Consider the following 22,138-nt stretch of genomic DNA (forward strand, 5'->3'; position numbering starts at 1 on the left):
TGACAACTTATAACAGTGCTTCTTGTCACTTATTTATGATTTACAAAAAATCTGTTTATACCTATTCTAGTTATTACTTGAATTTTATGATTTCTGGTTGATTTTTTTCTTTTCTTTTATTATTTTTTTTTTATTTGGAGTCTTTGAAGTGTCCCGGTTAAACCACTTTCTGGTTAATCCGATCCTGGTAAATCAAGAGTCTGCTGTAGTCAATAAGAGATTAAAATGAATTTGATAGTATGAACCAGAGCTATAATGCTCAATACGTTCTACGTTAATATAAATATTTGTAAAAGAATAAGAGAAGTTTACCTCAATATGATACGTAGAACACTTCCGTATGATATATGTTAGCTTATTATAGTGTTATCAATTAATCAAAAGTATTATTAATCTTATTAAAATTCATTGTTAATTAAATTGTATTTAAACGGAAATCATGACCCAGACTAGAGCTGAGAAGCAAAGATCACAGACTAGCGAGAGTGCTGTGATTTGGAGGAGAAACAAAGGGGGGAGTTTCTCCAAAGCATCACAGTCTCAAAAAATGTGCGAAATGTGAAATGTTTGCTGACCTTTCTAAAACACGACATGATATAGCCAAGGAGGATGCCTTTGTGTGTGCTGGTGTCTAGAGTGTCAAGAAATTAAGCACCAACCCAGCATTCTGATGGGTGTTTATGAGAGCTTGAGGTGTAGGGTAAATTCCCTCAAAGAAATTAATATGAGGGGGCCCATCAAGCTCTCAGCTGCCTAGCTCAACTGCAGAGCTCACTCCTGTGCATCAGGCAACACAGAGACATTCTCCAAGGCAGAATGCGCTGGTCTCAAAGGAACTAGTTATTGTTGGTGACTATTATCAGGGAGACGGGGAATATACTATGCAAGAAGGATAGGTGGAACAGGACCAGGTATGTGTGCCACGAGCAAAAGTTGATGACGTTGTAGAGCAGATACCATCTTTTAAGGGCACAAAAGGTGATTTTGTTGTATGTGTTAGAACTAATTACATTAAAATTAAGAGATGTGCAGATGATTTACTCAACAAGTACGGGTCAATTTTGAAAAAAAAAGTCACGAGTTAGGGTTGAATGTGTAAGTGTCTGCAATTCTGCCCAGAGATGATAGGAGGGAGTATATGATGAGAGCCTTGTCAATCAATTTGACCCTGGAGAGATTGTGCAAGGCTCAAGAGGTAGAATTTTTTTCAGCCTGGTCTGTGCTTGTTGACATGAGAGACTGCTTCTACATGGATGGGGTACACTTAAATAGAAAGGATGCAATATTTGCTGATGCTTTTGAGGCAATATTAGGTGGGTCTGAAAACTGCTAGCTTGGGGGATACACAGACTAAAACGTTAACAGTGGCCGCAGGCATAGGCAAAAGTGATTCTTGCACTGCTTTTATTAGAATGAGCAGCAGTCTGGAAAGCAAGGCAATGGAGATTTCCAGGACTGCTGGGAATCGTAGTGGAACAAATAAATACATCGGCTGTGTTAGGGTAACTGAGAGAAGAAACAGGTGCATGTATACTTGCATGTACACCAATTCTGGAAGTATTGTTAATAAATTTGATGATCTTGAAGTGCTGCTCAAGACATCAAAGGCAGATACTGTTGGGATATCAGATACGTGGTGTCACACAGACAAGCGGTACAGAATTGGAATTTGGGGAGTACAATGTGTACAGAAATGATAGACAGGACAGGAAGGGAGGAGGGGGTTATGCTGTTAGTTAAGAAACACAAAATCTAAGGAAGTGCCTCCAGTTGATATTGGTGATCAATGCGGTGTTGAGTCTGTTTGGTGTGACATAAGCACTGGGAAAGGAAAAATGAGAGGAGAGAGAGAGAGAGAGAGAGAGAGAGAGAGAGAGAGAGAGAGAGAGAGAGAGAGAGAGAGAGAGAGAGAGAGAGAGAGAGAGAGAGAGAGAGAGAGAGAGAGAGAGAGTGTGTGTGTGTGTGTGTGTGTGTGTGTGTTGTAGGCCTAATGAATCTGATGAGAATAATGAACAATTGTGCAGAGAAAGAGTGGGCCATTAAATCAATGTCTTATAATGGGGGATTTTAACTTTCCAGATATTGACTGGAACTTGCAGTTTGGTCACTTGCACACTAGCAAGACTTTGGTGGATTTATTTAATGACTGTTTTCTACTGCAACATGTTCGAGAGGCAACCAGAGGGAGTAATACTCTTGATCTGATTATCAGCAGTGATTATTCATGCATTAAGAATTTGCAGATAAAGAAACCACTGGGTGAACACAATGTACTGATGTGTGAATTACTTAAAGATGTAACTACCATCAAGGCTAAAGGGAAGGGCTTTTGCTTTCGTATAGGTGACTACAGGGGTCTTAGACAGTTTTTAAATTCTGTAAAGTGGGATCAACTGATGAAGTTACCAACGTTGAATTCTAAATGGGAAGCCATCAGGGATTTAATTTTGGAGGCTTCTAGGCTTTTCATTCCAACTAAGAAATACTGTTCAAGGTTTATGCCTAAATGGGTGTCAGATGAACTAATGAGGCTCGTGGCAGAGAAGAAAAATGTATGGGATGCATTTTTTTTCTCTGTCATATGCTTCTGTGTCACCTGAAGCATATGACAGATGTAATCAAGTCACAAAGGATGTTAGGCAGGTGAAGGCAGATTATGAGAAATCCTTGGCAAAGGATGCAAAAAAAAACAGCAAACAGTTCTTTACTTATGTAAACTCTAGAAGGAAAGTGATGAATCAGATTGCACCACTTAACATAGATGGGTTGACTATCGATAATCATGCTAAGGTAGCTGATTAAATTGAATGAGTATTTTGCATCTACATTCACACATGACGAGTTATTCAATGAGGGGAGCATTAGAATTCATCAGACTTTAACAGGGAGCTAAGTGATTTTGTAATAACTGAGAGCAAAGTGGAGGAGAAATTGTTGAAGTTAAACATAAGGAAGGTACCTGGGGTGGGTGAGATCTATCCAGTTATATTAAAGGAGGCAGCAAAGAAATTAAGCAAACCCTTAGCCATAATTATGAGCTTCCTTGGACTCGGGAGAGGTCCCCGTGGACTGGAGGTGTGGAAATGTATCGCCAATTCACAAAGGGGATTCACCCCGCTGCACCTTCGACGAGATTATCTACTATGCATGTACGCAGCAAAAATATACAGTCAGCCATCACATCCAAATTGGTCCCATATTCATGATCCACTATGGACGAGTAATTATGATTGCAAGCCAAATGAAAATAAACCATTAGGACTGCGTCTCAGACACTTAGCTCGAGTTTGGGAAATACATTTCCAGCACATTTCTGCAGTAGATATAAACTCAGACCCTACTTGGATGCTGACTGTGCCTTTGTCCGTATCACATCATACAAACAGGAATAAAAAATAGATCTCTCCAATCGTTATACAGAAGCTCCACGAACTGCACAGTTTTGAAAATAGAAACAGTCATCAGATTTACACGGATGGATCAAAATCAAACAACTCAATAGGTGCCGCAGTAATTTTACCGGAATATACTATATCTGTCTCCTTGCCTCATGTTTGCAGTATTTTCACAGCAGAATTATATGCTATTAAACTATCACTGGATGATATTACTGCCGAGCACCAACTTCAACCTGCCCTAATCTATACTGACTCCCTTAGTGCAGTAGCAGCTCTACAGAATAGCAAATATTCCTCAAATTCCTTGATTCAGCATCTTAAAAAACAACTCAGAGTTTTGCATAAAGCAAGAAAACAAGTGTCTATCTGTTGGATTCCCAGCCATGTTGGAATCCCAGGAAATAATCATACAGACAAAGCTGCAAGAAATCCAGATCTTAATATACAAGATAACTTTCAGTTTGTGCCATTTACAGAATATAGGGATGTATTTCATAACAAATATACTTCCATTTGGAAACAACTTTGGAGGGATCAACCATGCAATAAACTCCATAGAATAAAAAAAATTTTATGTTCATGGCATTCTAGCTCATGTACAAATAGACAAGAGGAAGTTATATTGACAAGACTGTGCATTGGGCATGCCTTCCTCACTCACAGACATTTACTTCTAAGAGAAGATCCCCCTCTCTACTCTGTCTGTCAGATACAACTTACAGTAAAGCACATCCTAATTGATTGTCCATCTTATTCAGCCATTCAAACCACATCCTTCCAATCATTAGCAAACTTGCAAGCTCCTCTAACCCTATTTCATATACTTGGTGACAAAGCAAACCTAAGTGAGCTCTTTATATATATTAAACATCTTAGAATAATAAATACACTTTGATATGCCCATAAATCATTAAAATGAACATAGTGACTCTGACAGACACATATTGGCCATAGTTGCCCTTGTGTTGTGAAATTTGCATAACAACAACAATAAAGGGGATTCAAAAGGTGATACAAGTAACTATAGATCTATTAGTTTAACGTGTTCCGGGGAAAATAATGGAATCACCGGTTAAAGAAGCATTGCAGGATCATCTAGACAAGACTGCAGTAATAGTTAAGACACAGCATGGGTTTGTTAAAGGGAGGTCTTGCCTGACCAATTTGATTGGATGCTATGATGTGGTCACAAAGGAACTTAATGCCAAAAATAATTTTGATATCATATACTTGGATTTCAGGAAAGCTTTTAATACTGTTGCACATGGAAGACTGCTGTACAAATTGGAGAGGTATGGCATTAAGGGTAAGATGCTACAATGGATAAAGGGATGGTTGAGTGGGAGACGACAGAGTGGTAATCAATGGACATGGCTGTTTGTGCACAAATGTTATTAGTGGAGTTCCCCAGGGTTTGGTGTTGGGCCCATTTGTTGTTTTGTATATTTATCAATGATATCGATGAAGGTATATCAGGTTTAATGTCCAAGTTTGCAGATGATACAAAGGTTGGCAGGGTTGTTAACGACAGTAAAGACAGTATGCTACTCCAACTGGATCTAGATAAGTTGGGCAAATCGGCTGAGAAGTGGCAACTGAAGTTTAACATTGACAAATGCGAAGTACTACATATGGGTAGCAATAACTGAAGAGAAATGTACCAACTGTGTGTTAATACTCACAGAGAAGTGGAAAGTGAAAAAGACCTGGGGTTAATTGTGCAGTCAAAAATGAAGTTCACTGAAAAGTGCAGATGGGAAATACTTTATCCTTCAGGGAAATACTTTATCTGCTCTGCTGTTTTCCTTGCTGATCCCTTCCCTTTTAGAGCATAACTTGTTACACAGATGATATGAAATCATAGTCAATTTCTTCTTCAGCTGAACAAGCTTCAAAAAATTGTGTATTAATAACTCTCTTCAAATAATGTGCAACTTAATTTTTTTTCTTTCTTTCAGTATTATTCTGAGCCTTCAAGGTAATCATCTCCTTTCCAGTTCTCTCCTTTAGCTGGTAATTCGGTTATTCAAAAAGTTGGACAATTGAATTTTTTTCAACCCTAAACTTTCATTCAAAGTTTAAACATCTTTAAAATGCAAAGGCTGTAAATCTTATAAATATTCTTGGAATTTAAGGCTAAATTTAATTCACATCTCTGACACATCTGTCATATAAAATGCATTAATGCTCATTGGCTTTCTGTTATGTTATATGATTCCATAATTTGATCATCTTCGTCTGAAACTAATCTTAGTCTCCCCCCCTCTCTGCTGATCCAGATTTGAGATATATATATATATAAACACTGATTATACTCCTATCTTTAAACATGTATTAATTGGGCGCCTTAAAGCCGTTGCTAAAATGTACTCTTCTATCACTCTTTTTCCATTCATATCGAATAAAATTGGCTTCAGAATCCCTCCAAAAAATGTGCCTTGTTCCTCTTGCAAAATAGAATACAATCTCATGACAGACTCTTCCCTTATCCATTGATTAAGTAAACAAATATGACATTGATGTTTTTATATTTTTACAGAGTAAGGAACAGAGCTCTAAAATTACTACTGATATTTTATCTGGTGAAACATCTTAAGGGATGTTCAGCATGGAAGAGCCTGCTGATTCTTATAATGATTAGCATTAGCATTAGCATTAGCAGAGGCATATGATGCAAGAAAGCAAGCTTATTCAGCATCAGCCAAAAAAAAAAAAAAAAAAAAAAAAAACACCCACTCCCATTTCACCCCTCCGTTCGTTCGAAATACCTGTCCAGTTGAGCTTTAAATTTGTTTAGGCTATCAACTTCAACAACAAGTGATGGAAGTCGGTTCCACCAACCAACCCCCCGCTGGCCAAAGGCAAATTTCCGCACATCTATCCGACATCCGGCCTTCCTCAATTTGAATTTATGCCCTCTGAGGTGATTATTCTGAGAAAGATGAAGAATCCCATTGGCATTGAGCATGCTCAAACCATTCAAAGCCTTATACACCTCTATCAGATCACCTCGCCGGTGCCTAGTCTCCAGACTCTGTAATTTGCAAAACTTAAGCCTTTCTTCGTAAGAGCAACCCTTTGTTCCATTTACTAATCTTGTTGCCCTTCTCTGTACCCGTTCCAGCAGCTCTACATCCTTCTTGAAATGAGGCCTCCAGACCTGTATACAGTACTCAAGATGTGGCCTTACCATTGCCTTATACAAGGGAATAATCACCTCCTTATCCCTGCTAGAAAAATTCCTGTATATCATTGACAAGACACCATGCGCTACTCTTGCAGCTCGTCTGCACTGCTCAGAGAACTTCATATCTGCCTGCACAATTACCCCCAGGTCCTTTTCATTCTCCACCACTGTCAGTGTAGTACCGCAGAGTTGATACGTTGCTCTGGGGTTACTGTTTCCCATATGCAGCACTTTACATTTGTCGATGTTAAACCTCATTTGCCACCTCTCAGCCCATCTGTTCAACCTTTCCAGATCCTGTTGCAGCAGCATAGCGTCAGTATTGTCCTTAACGACCCTGCCAACCTTTGTATCATCTGCAAACTTGGACATTAAACTTGATATCCCATCATCAATATCATTCATAAACACCGAAAACAACAACGGACCCAACACTGAACCTTGAGGAACTCCACTAATAACATTAGTCCACGTTGAGCAGTGTCCATTGATTACCACTCTCTGTCTTCTGCCACTCAACCATCCCCTTATCCATAGCAGCAATTTGCCTCCAATGCCACACTGCTCCAATTTGTGCAGCAGTCTTCCATGTGCAACAGTATCAAAAGCCTTTCTAAGATCCAAATATATAATATCAAAGTTATTCCCTGCATCCAGTTCTTTTGTGACTACATCATAGTATCCAATCAAATTGGTCAGGCAAGACCTGCCCTTAACAAAACCATGCTGCGTCTGAGCTATAACTGAATTCTTGTCTAGATGATCCTGCAGTGCTTCTTTAACCAGTGCCTCCATTAATTTACCTGGAACAGAAGTTAAACTAACAGGTCTATAATTACTTGTGTCAGCCTTTGATCCTCCTTTGTGAATTGGGGTTACATTTGCACATCTCCAGTCTATGGGCACCTCCCCTGAGTCCAAAGAAGCTCTCATAATTATGGCTAGGGGTTTGCATACTTCCTTTGCTGCCTCCTTTAATATAACTGGATAGATCCCATCCACCCCAGGTGCCTTTTTTATGTTTATCCTCAACAATCTCTCCTCCACTTTCCTCTCAGTTATTACAAAATCATCCAGCTCACTGCCAATGTTTACTTTACCTACATCATTCTCCTTCCTGAATAACTCCTCATGCGTGAATGTAGATGCAAAATACTCGTTTAGATTGTTAGCCACCTGAGCAGGATCCTCAACTGTTGAACCATCAATATCCAGTGGACCAATCTGATTCATCCCTTTCCTTTTCGAGTTCAAGTATGTAAAAAACTCTTTTCTGTTTTTCTTTGCATCCTTTGCCAAGGATTTTTCATAGTCTGCCTTTGCCTGCCTAATCTCCTTTGTGACTTGGTTACAGACCAACTTATATCTATCATAGGCTTCCATGTCACCCATTAATTTGTATGTATCCCATGCATTTTTCTTCTCTGCCACATGTCTCATTAGCTCATCTGACAACCATTTAGGCCTAAACCTTGAACAATATTTCTTAGTTGGTATGTAAAGCCTGGTAGCCTCCAAGATTAGTTCCTTGAATGCTTCCCATTTTGAGTTTGCTGTTGGTAACATCATCAGTTGGTCCCACTGTATAGAATTTAAATACTGTCTCAGACCATCATAGTCGCCTTTACGAAAACAAAAACCCTTCCCTTTACCTCTGATGGTAGTTACCTCCTTGAGTAAATCCCACTTCAACACACTGTGATCACTGCCACCTAGTGGTTCATTTATCTGCAGGTTCTTAATGCATGAAGAATCACTACTGATAATCAGATCAAGAGTATTGCTCCCTCTTGTTGCCTCACGAACATGCTGATGTAGAAAACAATCATCCAATAAATCCACAAAAGCCTTGCTAGTGTGCGAGTGACCAACCCACAAATTCCAGTCAATATCTGGGAAATTAAAGTCCCCCATTATAAGACTCTCAGATTTACTGGCCCACTCTATTTCCCTGTACAATATCTTATTATACTCATCAGAGTCATTAGGCCTATAGCACACTCCTACTCTCAATTTTGATTTCCCTATGCTTATGTCGCACCAAACTGACTCGACACTGCCCTGTCCATCGATGTCGACTGGCTTCACTTCCTTGGACTTTATGTGTTTCTTAATTAATAGCATAACCCCTCCTCCCCTCCTGTCCTGTCTATCCTTTCTATACACATTGTATTCCCCAAATTCCAGTTCCGCATTACTTATATCTGTGTGACACCACGTCTCTGATATCCCAACAATATCTGCCTTTGATGTTTTGAGCAATACCTCAAATTCATCAAATTTATTTACCAAACTCCTAGCATTGGTGTACACGCAGGTATACATGCACCTGTTTCTATTCTTAGCTACCCTAACACAACCCATGTGTTTACTTGTACCGCAATGACTACCAGCAGTCTCTGAAATATCCTGCATCTTGTTTTTCAGACTTCTGCTCATTTCAATAGAAGCAGTGCAAGAATCACTTCCACCTCTGCCAGTGGCTACTGTTAATCTATTAGTCCTTGTATCCCCCCCAACTAGCAGTTTTCCGACCCACCTAACACTGCCTCGACAGCATCAGCAAAAATTCTTGCACCCTTTCTATTTAAGTGTATCCCATCCCTGTAGAAGCAATCTCTCCTGTTAACAAGTACAGTCCAGGCTGAAAAAAATTCTACCCCTTGAGCCTTGCACAATCCCTCCAGGGCCGAATTGATCGACAAGGCTCTCATCATATACTCCCTCCTATCGTGTCTGGGCAGAATTGCAGACACTTTCAAGTTCAACCCTAATTCACGGCTTTTTTTCAACAGTGACCTGTACTTGCTAAGTAATTCCGCCGGTCTCCTACTCTTAATATCATTAGTGCCAACGTGTACAACTATATCACCTTTTGTGCCCTTAAAAGATGATATCCGCTCTACAACGTCATCAACCTTTGCCCCTGGCAGACATACCCTGGTCCTATTCCACCTATCCTTTTTACAAAGTATGTTCCCCGTTTCCCTGACAATAGAGTCACCAACAACTACTAGTTCCTGTGGGACCAGCGCATTCTGCCTAGGGGGCTGCTTCTGTGTTGCCTGATGACCAAGTGCAAGCTCTGGCGTTGATGTGGGCAGCTGAGAGCTTGATGGGCCCCTCAATTTATTTCCTTCGAGGGCATCCACCCTGTCCTTCAAGCTCTCATAAAGGCCCATAACAACGCTGAGTTGTCGCCTGATTTCCTTGCACTCCTTACATCGTGCACACACAAAGACATCCCCCTTGGCAGTATCATGTCCCGTACCCGACTGCTCCGCAAACATCAAGCAAACAGTGCATTTTAATAGACTGTGATTCAGAGGGCAACTGCCCCCCTCAGTTCTCCCCTGAACCACAGCACTCCCATTAGCTTGAGCCTTTTGCTTTGCTGCTCTGGTCAGAGTCATGATTCCGATTTAATTCAATAAAATTCAAAACAAAAATTAAATCCTTAAGTTATATCCCAAAACAGTTATGTTATATATATATTTTTTTCGGTATCTAGTGTTTTCTACGAGTTCCCTTTATACAACTTCCGTATCACGTGTACCACTATAGTTATGTATTAATTATTTGTTACGATTAAGTCGTTATATATATATATATATATATATATAGAGTTAAAAGTACAATTTAATTGACAATAAAGTTTATCAAGATTAATAGATTTACTGATTAATTGACAATATTATATTATGCACTATACGACACTAAGCTTATGCTATCGTGTAAAAATGGCGGGAATCACGAACGGTATTTCTACGGACTCGTAAGTATTGATTAGCTTCCAAATCTCGCTATCTCAATTTAGAATAAACTAAGGATCCTGACTAGGTCTATAATCTACTTATAGATGATAATTTGATATAACAGTTGGTTAATAAATCGACTAAATTTGGTTAAAAAAAAAATTTGGTTTGTGACACGTGGATTTGATACCGTTACCGATACTAAGTAATATCTACGAAATCTCTGTCTAAGTTAAACTTTAAACTAAGTATCGTAACTAGGAATATAAAGCTACTCTAGAAAATAAGTTAATATGACAATTTAAACTAATAAAGCAGAAAATAAATCAGGAAAAACTTCTCTGTTTGAAGAGCTTTAAGGAGCAATGTCCGCACAGGCTAACCTCGCACCCAGACTCATGATTTTTGTTATTGTGTGTGTGTGTGTGTGTGTGTGTGTGTGTGTGTGTGTGTTATTTTTACTAATGTTTCTAATTAGTTGTAATGTGTTAATTGAATATTCAGTGTTTCGTGCATTTTATTCTTCACCTGTATTGTAAATATTTATCTTCACATAAGCCCCTCTGACTATGTGGTGCACATGGTGGGTTCTCTCTTGCTCTGTCATTTTATTTGTATCTTTTTTTTAAAGGTATTTGACCAATAAACTGATATATTTATTATTATTAAACAAGAAAAATGTGTAGCAGTAATATGTGCTAGAATCACAGACGACTCAAATGCCTGTACTACTGTTCTCTAGCATTTGACCATCTGGCTACGGCATCCTTTTTTTTCCTCATCAGATTGTTCTTATGAAGCTCTTGAAGAAATTTTCTGTACAGTGATATTTTTGACCACAGAAGTTACCCCAAACACGAGAGGTATTAGAACCTATAGTACTTAGTACTGTGCTTGGGTTGGAGGTTGAGAAAAAGAAAGAAGATATTTGTTGACATTGGACTTGAACTTCTGTAGACTGTAATTTTCAGGAAATATGTATGAAGGAAGGTTGTTCCACAAAACAGCAGTTGATTGAATAAACGAGGGAGATGAAAAGTTGGTTCTGTGAGCTTGAAGTTGTAAAGTAAATAGATGTTGGCTGGTGGCGGCACGTGTTCGGACTGTTTTGAAAGAGAGAGCAGGAATTATAGAAGCCAGTTCACAGGAACAGTTGCCATAGGAAATATCTGTAGAAGAGGCATGCAGCAGAAACAGAACACCTATGAGACAGTGAGTGGAGAGACTCTGTTAGAGATGAATCATTAATTAACCTAACTGCCCTCTTCTGAATGGAATCTTGAAGCCTGAGAGAGGTTTTGGGGGCGCCACCCCAGATGTGGGAACAGTATTCCATGGTAGGGCAGATTTGCGATTTGTACAGAGTGAACAACTGTTTGGTAGAAAAAGTAACGCCGGGAGCGAAAGAGAAAACCAAGTTTTTTAGATGCAGAGAAAGCAATATTTGTAATGTGCTTGTGCCAACAGAGATTAGAAGTCAGGGTAATCCCCAAAAGAGATACATCATTTTGCCTAGAAATCGGAGTGTCACCAAACATAAGCATAGGAGCAGAAGAATCCTTTTTTGAGAGATATAAAACAAGACTGAGTTTTAGAAGGATTGAAATCAACTAAGTTGTTTTGCCCCACTGGAGAATTACCTGGAGATCAGTATTTAAGGAATTGGTAGCAAATTTTCGAGAAGTTGCATTCCACTTTCCAAAATGGAAAGTGGAATGCAATGTGCTATCATTGGCAAAACAATGGATAGGATTTCCAGTCAATGGAAGAAGGTCATTAATATACAAGAGGAAAAGAGTGGGGGAAAGAACTGAACCTTGGGGGACACCGGCATTGGTGGAGAAATTAGAAGACAGAGAGCCATCTACCATCACCCTCAGTGAGTGATCAGAGAAAACTGGATAACCAATTACAAAAAACAGTTGGCAAACCATAAGATGGAAGCTTGTTTAGAAGACCTTTATGCCAAACACGATCAAAAGCCTTTGAGATCTCAAGAGCAACTGCTTGTGTTTCACCGGAACGTTTCCATTGAATTAGTCCATAAATAGGTAACATAAGCCAGAATATCACCAGTGGATCGACATTCAAGGAATCCATACTGGCAATCGTTGATCAGATGGAAGGTTTCTAGGTAGTTTAAGAGTTGGCGGTTAATTTATTTCTCCATTACTTTAGAAAGAGTAGAAGTAATTGCAATGGGACGATAATTGGATGGGAGGGATTTGTCACCCTTTTTAGGAACTGGCTGGATATGAGCAAATTTCCAAGCAGAAGGAAAAACAATTCACATTTTGGAATAAGAAAGTGAAAAAAGGTGGCCAAGAACAGGAGTAAGTTCAGGAGCAGAGGTTTTGAGAACAAGTGGAGAAATACCATCAGCACCTGGAGCTTTCTTACAATCAAGATTCGTCAAAATCCTTCTGAAATCCTTTTGACGGAAGACCACAGGAGGCATTGAATGGAGTGTGTTAGGAATGGTGGGAGATCATTAATACACAAGTTGGAAGAAAAAAAGGTGATGCTAGCAGGTCAGCTTTATCCTTGGCTGAAGCGACAACAGGTTTGGACAGAGGTGGGAGCAGAGATGGGCAAAAGTTACGGCCAATAGCTTTGGCAAGAGACCAGAATGCTCGGCAACCATTAGGGCAAGAAGTAAGGTTTCTACTCTTAGTCTGTTCAAATTCTAGTTTGGACTGATTAATAACTGCTTTACAATTGTTGCGGGCTTTGGTGTAGGCAGAAAATGAAACTGAAGAATTAGAAAAAAGCCAATTACGATATGCAACGTTCTTCTCTTGTGAACAGCCTTAGCACATTTATTGGAAAACCAAGGTTCAGATAAAAGACAAAATTTTAAAGTGGAGTGTTGGATAAAGGATTCCATTCCTGCAAGAATAATTTCACTGACATGGTCTGAGCAAAAGTTGACATCAGAAGTTTTGAAACAGTAATCCGACCAAGGAAAAGAAGAAAAGAAATCTCGCAGGTCATCCCATTTTGCGTTCTTGTAATGCCAGACAATCACCAAGTTGTGATCTGAGATGCCTAAAGGACCTCTCACTTCGACCGTGTACTTAGAAGGGTTGTTTGTGAGAATAAGATCAAGCATGTTGGCTGTATGGATAGGATTGTCCGGTATTCTTGTAGGTAAATGAACAATCTGTGCAAGGTCATTAGTAATTGCTAAAGCCTCAGCATCTCGACCAGCTGGGTCAGTGTGACTAGTAAACGGAAGCCAGCTGGAGTTGTGAACATTAATATCACCAAGGAAAATTACCTCACTGTTAGGAAAGTTGGACTGGAGAAAGTCAAGTTGCAAAGAGAGGAAGTCATAGACCTCCAGTGATTAGTGGAGTTGGGAGAATGATAGAGACAACAGATGAATTTGACACATAAGGTAGAGTGATTTTAAGCCAGAGATCGAAAAGAGGAGATTCCAAATCACCAAATCTCTGACAGGGAATATCGGAATGGACATATGCACAAGTACCACCTTTGAGGCGAAAGGAATCATACAGCGAATAATTTGGGCAGCAGCGATGAGCAGTAGTTGAATCAACTGATAACTGAGATTCTGTCAGAAAAAGTACATGGGGTTTGGCAGACTGGAAGTGGAAATGGACATTGTTGAGATTAGAATTCAGACCACGTATTTGTGAAATGAATTAAGAAGTGTTTGGGAGGTTTAAATCTTTTCGCAGATAAGCTTACTCTATTAGTTTGACAATTCATAATTCATGGTGTATTCAATAGTAAGAAAAAGTGGGTGGAACATGCTGTATGAAGTAATTTAATTTTTGGATATGGCTTACACATGGGAAGAATATACCCAGATCCTTGACATAAAGTGGCCTCGACAATGCTGCCTCCCCCGCATACACACTACCATTGATCCAGAAGCCTCCTAAAGAGTTACCACTAGGTTCGGTCCAGTGTACTAACTAGTGGCCAGCCTGCGAACACAGTTTTAGAGCTGTCCCCTCGGAATGTAAGGAATATTGGATCTCGCCACGATGTTCATCATAACCTCAAAAGTTATCAATCATACTGCATGATGGAAGAGATGGGGAAGGGTTGACCGGAACTTAGCTCTGGCAACTAAACATGGGTTCCACCACTTCAAGCCTCAAGGTTCCTTTTACATAGAAACAACTGCAATTTTTTTTAATAAGTCCAGCTGCTTGTTTTGTATTTTAGGATGTTGTGGTTTTCTTGATCTTGATCTGCCATTCACTGATTCTCTTGGCTCCAGCTATTCCAGAAATCTGAGAACCATGTATGGTGATATAGCCATTGCTGGTTGTGCCATAAAACATTTGATACTGAGAATTTGCATAAATTCATTTAAGAAATAAATAGATTCAGGCTTAAGCAAGAAGAGGCACTCCTTATTAACTTTTCAAAATTTCTAAATCACCTGTATGTTATGCCAATCAAAGAGCATCTTATAGCCTGTAAACCTGAGTAAATCCCTTATGAGAAAAGCATTAAAAATGCCATTAATGGCTAGCATGCAAGAGGATGTTGCCTACCTCTTACAAGGTGTGATTTATCATAGGCAGGGTTAGAGATAGGACAGCCACAACCTACAGAAAAATTTTATAAATTTAAATAATCACATAATGGTCATTGTAACTACTGTCTGTTCATTTAAATTTTATAAATTTAAATAATCACATAATGGTTACTGTAACTACTGTCTGTTATTAAGAGCACACTCTTGCACTTAATATTTAGTGTGTGTGTGTGTGTGTGTGTGTGTGTGTGTGTGTGTGTGTGTGTGTGTGTGTGTGTGTGTGTGTGTGTGTGTGTGTGTGTTGAAGATTTTAATGAAAGGGCTGAAAAGGTTGAAATTTACATTAAATCAGAGAAAATGACCAAGGGGAAAAAAATACTGAAATGATACATGGTTATTTTTTAAAGACAAAAGAAATAATTAATTAATTTATTATGTATATTATGAAAAAGTAGTCCTTAACTTTGAATTTTATTGATTTACTAATAGCGAGAAAGTGGTACTATGATCCTAAAGCAGTGGTGCGAAGCTTAATTTGCTTGAGACTCCCTTTATTAAACATAAAATTGATGCAACTCCTCATAAAAATCTTGTCATCCTCCCCGAGGGAGGATGACAAGATTTTTAGAGAAGAAAAATGGCATTTTATAAATTATGTACTAGAAAATTTTATTTTAGTACTGAGAAAGGAATAAAAAAAATTGTTTCCTTTTTAATTTACACATCAAAATAATTGTTTAATATTTTTATTGAATACAGCAAAAATGACAATTAGAAAACAAAACAATTAATGAGAAGGATGAGCCTGGATAACCGATAATATTTGGATGCAATATTTGAAATTGCCAATCTCATGTCATCTTCTGGATCAAGTCTGGAACCTGCTGTTTTGTTATTATAGCTGTTAATTTTGAGAAACAAACATCACATAAATATGTAGACCCAAAAGGTAGCTACCTTTGTATCGCCATTTTCGATAATTTTGGATACTCATCTTGAAGAGAAAGCCAAAATTTTTCACAAGTAGTCTTGAAACGAGCTCGTAATGCTTTGTCAGATGATAGGTTGATGAGATCTTCCTTTTTGCTCAGTGGTAATTTTGGGACATGAAGAAATTTCAAAAGCAAAAGAATCATGAATCCAACACATTTTTTTTTGGAGATACATAATCATTTGGAAAAATTCTTAATTAGCATTGTTAGATGGGTAGCAATCACATCCCTAAATTGGAAAATGTCAATATTATCGCTATTAAGAAAAACAGGAAATTTTCAGTATTATTTTGCTCAAATTCAGTTTTCCAAAGGTTAAGTTTATTTTTGAAAGCTTCTGACTATTAATATATTTGTTCCCTGTCCTTGAAGACTTAAATTTAAATCATGAAGTTTTTCAAATACTGTGTGTATATCAACAAGGTAGTTAAGTTTTCCAAGCCATTTTTTTTAAATTGTAAACAGTTGTGCAAAGAGATGATCTGTATCTGATAAAAACAATAAAACTTCATGTTTGAGGCCAAAGAGACATCACAACACTTTACCACTGGGCAACCACCTCGCTTTTGTATATAAAAGAAGCGCTTCATCTTATTTCATTACAAAGCATTGTGAAAAGTCTGCTATTTAAGCTTCTACTTTCACAATACGAAATTTTTAGAAATCTTCAAGTACCGTGTTAATAGACTAGAAAAGAATAGCGAAAGCTTAAAAAACGGTACTCACCTTGAAATTAATCTGCGATGGTTTACTTAGGTAGCGTGGTTAATGTTTACATTGAATTGTTCAATTGAAAAATTAAAAGGGAGGGAAGTAAGTCAAGGTTGACTGAGTTAAATGGGCGCAAGGAAACAGAAGTGTACACATCCAATCCTTGGTTCTACTTTCATTAATGTTGATCACACTTACTGCATATTTCAAAACTTCATGCAAATCAGTTTGCATTTCCTTCACTACTAATACTTCCCCATGTATAATGCAATGATTAAAAACTATATTTGGAGCAATTTCCTTTACTTTGCCTTTTAAACCTTTATTTAATGCAGCCATCAGTACAAATTGCTACACAGTTGTTCCACGTTAGATTATTTGTTTAAAATAAAATATTTATGTAAAAAATCTTCTGGCCCCTCATTCTTCCAAAGCTTTGCAAAATAGAAAATCCTTCAAAATGTACCCCTTGTAGCAGTATCCAACATATATAATAAATTGAGCAAGGTTTGGAATATCTGGGGATTCATCTAACTGTATTGCAAAAATTGGACCTTCTCTCAATTAATTTAATAAATTGAGTTTTATGTTGTCTGATAACTGTGATACACCTCGAAACTGTCTCTGGACAGAGGAATGGTTTTTAAATCGCTGTTGTACTTTTCTCCATTCATAATTGAAATAATTTTTATTGCAGCAAGGAGAATGCACTGAATTACGAAGCAGATTAAAGCTTGCCTACATTCAGGAACATAGTAAGCCTGGTAAGCAGGGCATGGGAGTGCCAAAATTCAAAATTTTTATTATAAAATATTTAATAAAAGTATCTCAAGGGTGCCAAATTCATTTCTTCCTAGGGGCACCAAAAACCCCAGCACCACGGCTGTGTACAACACACTTGCTATGTATATTTATTGCTACCGCACATTTGCACCTCTGGCCTTTAGGCAGTACAGGCAATTTGAGAATTTGTGCTGTAGGAAGCATGAATTAACAGCTAAAGGGATTAATTGAGTAGTACTGAGATGTATCAATACATATTGAGAAGTCTCACTAGTCAGCTGCTTTTTTGTGTGTCCATAGCCAGTGAGCAAATTAAGGCGTATTCCTGACGCAGTGGGCCATACAGTTCGTTCTTATCTCAGACGTAGTTTGAATAGCAAGGTCTCTACACCTACAGTATTGAAAAAGTAATTTTAACAACAGGTTTTTAGCTTCTATGTACACATAAAATAAATTTATTTAATTCCCGCAACCCCTTTTAATTTATCCCACAATCCCTCTCGGGGTCGCGCACCACTGACCTAGTGCATGGTTTTTCATTTTATCTGGCAGGTTAGTGGCTGTATGGCTTGCTACCCATTTTTCAAAGTTTCAGTTTGAAAGTTATGTAAGTTATATTTGTGTGTTATATATTTATATTTGGCTTTAGTTAGGAAGATAGGTTGTTGAAAAGGTTAAAGGCTTAATAACTGAATACTTATTTTTCACATACAAAATGATTTTCTGGTCTGTTATTATTCTCATTAACCATATTGCAATTTAAAATGGAGGTATTTAAAATAGAATTTTTCTTTTGATATAAGTATTTGAGCATGTAAACAAAAAAAAAAGTTGATTTTTGATTTTTAAAAAAGTCAGAATTTTATTTCTATTTATCTTCTAGCTTAATATAGTAAAGGTACATGACTCTGAAATGGCTACTTGTTTATTGCTTTGTGAGCATGGGGAAAAAGTGGTAGCAGCAAAGGCCTTCAGACAACTTCATGCCAAGTAAGTTGTGTACAATGTTCTGTGAGTTTTAGAATTTTCTTTTGCACCACAGTTTAAAGTCACTGTTCTAGTAATTCTGATTTATTTTTGGATATTTTGTTCACATTGGCTTATAGGATGAGCTCTGATTAATGATTTTATTTAGATCACTAGTTCTAAAGCAGATCAGAAAAACAACAAATCAGACACATAGGGAGGATGAATTTGTAATCATTAAATTGTGTGGAGAACTTGATGTTCAACAAATACCAGGGTTCTTGAAAAAACAGTTTTGGTCTTATCTTCCTTATCAGCTTTTAGCTGGTCCACTGAAGGATCACTAGCCACTTCCTGTGGGAAGAGGCTAATGATCCTTCAGTGGATAAATTAGAACCAATATCCCCAGTTCTGCATGTATTGGGGATATTGGTTCTAATTTTTCATTGTCCAATTGGGTTGGTGACAGTATATGTATTATGTCCATATAAGTGTTTGTGGGCCAATATGTATGCTGTATGGGCTGAAATATCCTAATGTACCATACCTCACTGGGAAAAATCCTACTTTTTCTCTCCACTAAGATCAATTGGGGGAATCCTTAACTTGGGGGGGGGGATACCCTCCACCAAGTTAAGGAGACATTAAGAAATTTCTGAGTTTGAGACTGTATTTGAATTGAGACCCATTCAACAACTCTACTGTCAAAAAGGAGGACCAGCCTTATTATGAGACCTTAAAATATTCATACCAAGTTTTAATAATATTCAGTGCAGAATCAATAAATTGCAGTGAATTATAAGTAATTTACATTTATTGATACTGCACTGAATATTATTAAATTATTATATTTAAAGACTAGATGCACAAAGCAAAATTCCATATGGGTTTAAATTAACTATATAATATCGGTGTAGTTACACCATAATTAACCCATAAAATTAATTACGTACATAGTTAGATGATTTACAGAACTTCTTAATGCACTGTGGTATAATCGACTTAATAGTGTGAATAGCTGTAAAGCTTGATAGACGATATTCACCTTTGATTGAACTGCTTATTTACAACCAAACAAACAAACAACAAACAACAGCTTATTTACATGAACTTGGGGTGAAAATGATGTTTAAGTTGAAGTTTAAAATAAATTAAAATAAGTTGAAATAAGTTAATTGAATGGATATGGAATTGTTAAAATTTGCTCAAGGAAGTAGAAGTGCACTACTTCGTCCCTGGTTGTCATTTTAAATATTGAAATTTAAAATAATATGAAATAAGCAAGGCCAATAGTCACATGAGCTACTTTCGTATTAAATGCCATCGGTTGGCAGTGATAAGAAAGGAGGAAACCGTGTATTTAAAGGATTTCTATTTTCCCATAATGCATTTTGTGACATGTGGTAATCTTATGTGCATAAGATTCCAGACCGGAGAGAGGTTGGTAGGTAGTTTCGTATTTAGGACGTTAAGTTTAGTATTATGGCGACACCATTCTATGAGAAGTGCTTCATGTTGGAAGATTTTGTAACTAGATCTTAATTTAGTAAATGTAATGGCCGAATCGACTAGGGGGGTTGTGGTTGTGAGAATGTACATGTTGTTTAAGTTTGGTGCTGGTTTGATTAGTTCTGAAGCTGTTGTAATGGTAATAAGCATGTGTATTGGAAGTTTTGGTGGAACCGTAATTTGTGGTAGTGCTCCCGATGCAGCATGCGTTACAACCGGGTTGGCATTTAATTAAATATATTATGTTATTGATGTCGCTTATTGGATATTTGTGTGTCTCTTTATATGTATTAAACATAGTCCCTAATTTATTGTATGAAGAAAATATTAATGTGATATCTATGATTGCGAACACTTTGCGGAACTGTCTGGCGAGACTGCTGTGATAGGGTAGAATAATACGTGTGTTCTGTTTGGTGTTATGATTATGCAGGTTACTGACATTATTCCTTGCAACAGAAATTGTGTGCTGAATTAATTGTAACGGATATTTCCTGGCTGTGAATTTCTTTGTGAGATATTGTAATTCGGCGGATAAATCGTCTTGCAAAGAACTGAACTCTGTGGCGTTGTGGATTTGATTGTAAAGAACGGACTTTTTTTGTACCGAGTGGGTGATGCGATTCAAAATGTAGATATTTTCTCATGTGTGTGTTTTTCCTGTAAATCTTGGTTCCTAGTTTGGTACCTATTTTATATATTGTGAGGTTAAGAAAGTTGATTTCATTGTCGATTTCTATTTAAAGCGTGTATTTTAATCTTTTGTGTATTGTATTGAATTTAATAAAAAGATTATCAATTGTGGCTCTGTTTCCTATTAATAATATGTCATCTGCCTACTGCATGTAAAGTGTAATACCAGGAGGGAAAGGTTGAAGTACTTGGTTTTCGATAGCGGCTAAGTAGATTTCTAATAAGGGAGCTGAAATTCCTAACCACATGGGAAGGCCAAATGTTTGTCCAAATATTTGGTTTTGAAAACGGAAGTGTCTAGCTTCAAGTAATATCGAGGTAAATTCTAAGATACTATTAATGTTAAGAAAAGTGTGATTAGCTACAGTGTTGTCGGTTATTAAGAGTTCACGTAAGACCTGTAATGTAAAGGGTAAATGTATGTTAGTGTATAAAGAAACGGCATCGAAGGAGGCTAAGATGTCTTCACTAGAAATTATAGCAGAATTTATTTGTTCGAAAGCTTGGTTGGTGTTGCTGACCTTAAATTTTGAAAATCTCATAAGGGGTGATATGATTTTAACTAAAAAGCTGGATAGGTTGGCGAAAGCAGATTTGCTGAAAGAAACTATTGTTCGTAGGGGTGGCTGGGTTTGTGTAATTTAGTAATACCGAACATGTGGGGAAGGATGTTGCTGCGTATCCCAATTTGTTGTAGCGTGTGCAGGTTGATTTCTTTATTAGATCTTAATCTTCTCAACATACTGTCGAGTTTATTCTTTAATCTGGAAATGTTATATTTGTTATCAATTTTATAGGTATCTTGGTCAGAGAGGATTTGTTCCATTTTATTGATATAAATGCTTTTATCTAAGATTACGATGGTGTCTCCTTTGTCGGCCTTTTGTACAATAATGTTTGGGTTTTTCCATAATTTGTGCATGTTTGATAATTGTTAGCATTAGCATTAGTAGAGGCATTTGATGCAAGAAAGCAAGCTTATGCAGCATCAGCCAAAAAAAAAAAAACCCACTTCCACTTCACCCCTCTGTTCGTTCGAAATACCTGTCCAGCGGAGCCTTAAACTTATTTAGGCTATCAACTTCCACGACAAGGGATGGAAGTCTATTCCAGCAACCAACCACCTTCTGGCTAAAGGCAAATTTCCTTACGTCTATCCTACATCTGTCTTTCCTCAATTTGAATTTATGCCCTCTCAGGTGATTATTCTGAGCAAGAGGAAGAATCCCATCAGCATTGAGCATGCTCAAACCATTCAAGGCTTTATACACCTCTATAAGATCACCTCGCCGGTGCCTAGTCTCCAGACACTGTAATTTGCAAAACGTAAGCCTTTCTTCGTAAGAGCACCCCTTTGTTCCATTCACTAATCTTGTTGCCCTTCTCTGTACTCGTTCCAGCATCTCTACATCCTTCTTGAAATGAGACCTCCAGAGCTGTATACAGTACTCAAGGTGCAGTCTGACCATTGCCTTATACAAGGGAATAATCACCTCCTTATCCCTGCTAGAAAAATTCCTATATATCATCGACAATACACCATGAGCTACTCTTGCAGCCCATCTGCACTGCTCAGAAAACTTCATATCTGCCTGCACAACCACCCCCAGGTCCCTTTCATTCTC

General features: G+C 37.7%; 1 protein-coding gene across 1 annotated transcript in view; it reads left to right on the forward strand.

Moving 5' to 3' along the window:
• Positions 1–22,138, forward strand: part of Nup133 (nuclear pore complex protein Nup133) — a 390,085-nt gene that overhangs the window by 245,272 nt on the left and 122,675 nt on the right. Inside the window, exon 19 of the mRNA XM_090386292.1 lies at positions 18,229–18,335. Coding sequence (XP_090242418.1) covers positions 18,229–18,335 — 107 coding nt within the window. The remainder of the gene's footprint in view (positions 1–18,228; positions 18,336–22,138) is intronic.

Source organism: Mastigoproctus giganteus, chromosome 1 (genome assembly GCF_048544385.1).
Source record: "Mastigoproctus giganteus isolate SK-2022 chromosome 1, ASM4854438v1, whole genome shotgun sequence".
NCBI classification, from domain to species: domain Eukaryota; kingdom Metazoa; phylum Arthropoda; class Arachnida; order Uropygi; family Thelyphonidae; genus Mastigoproctus; species Mastigoproctus giganteus.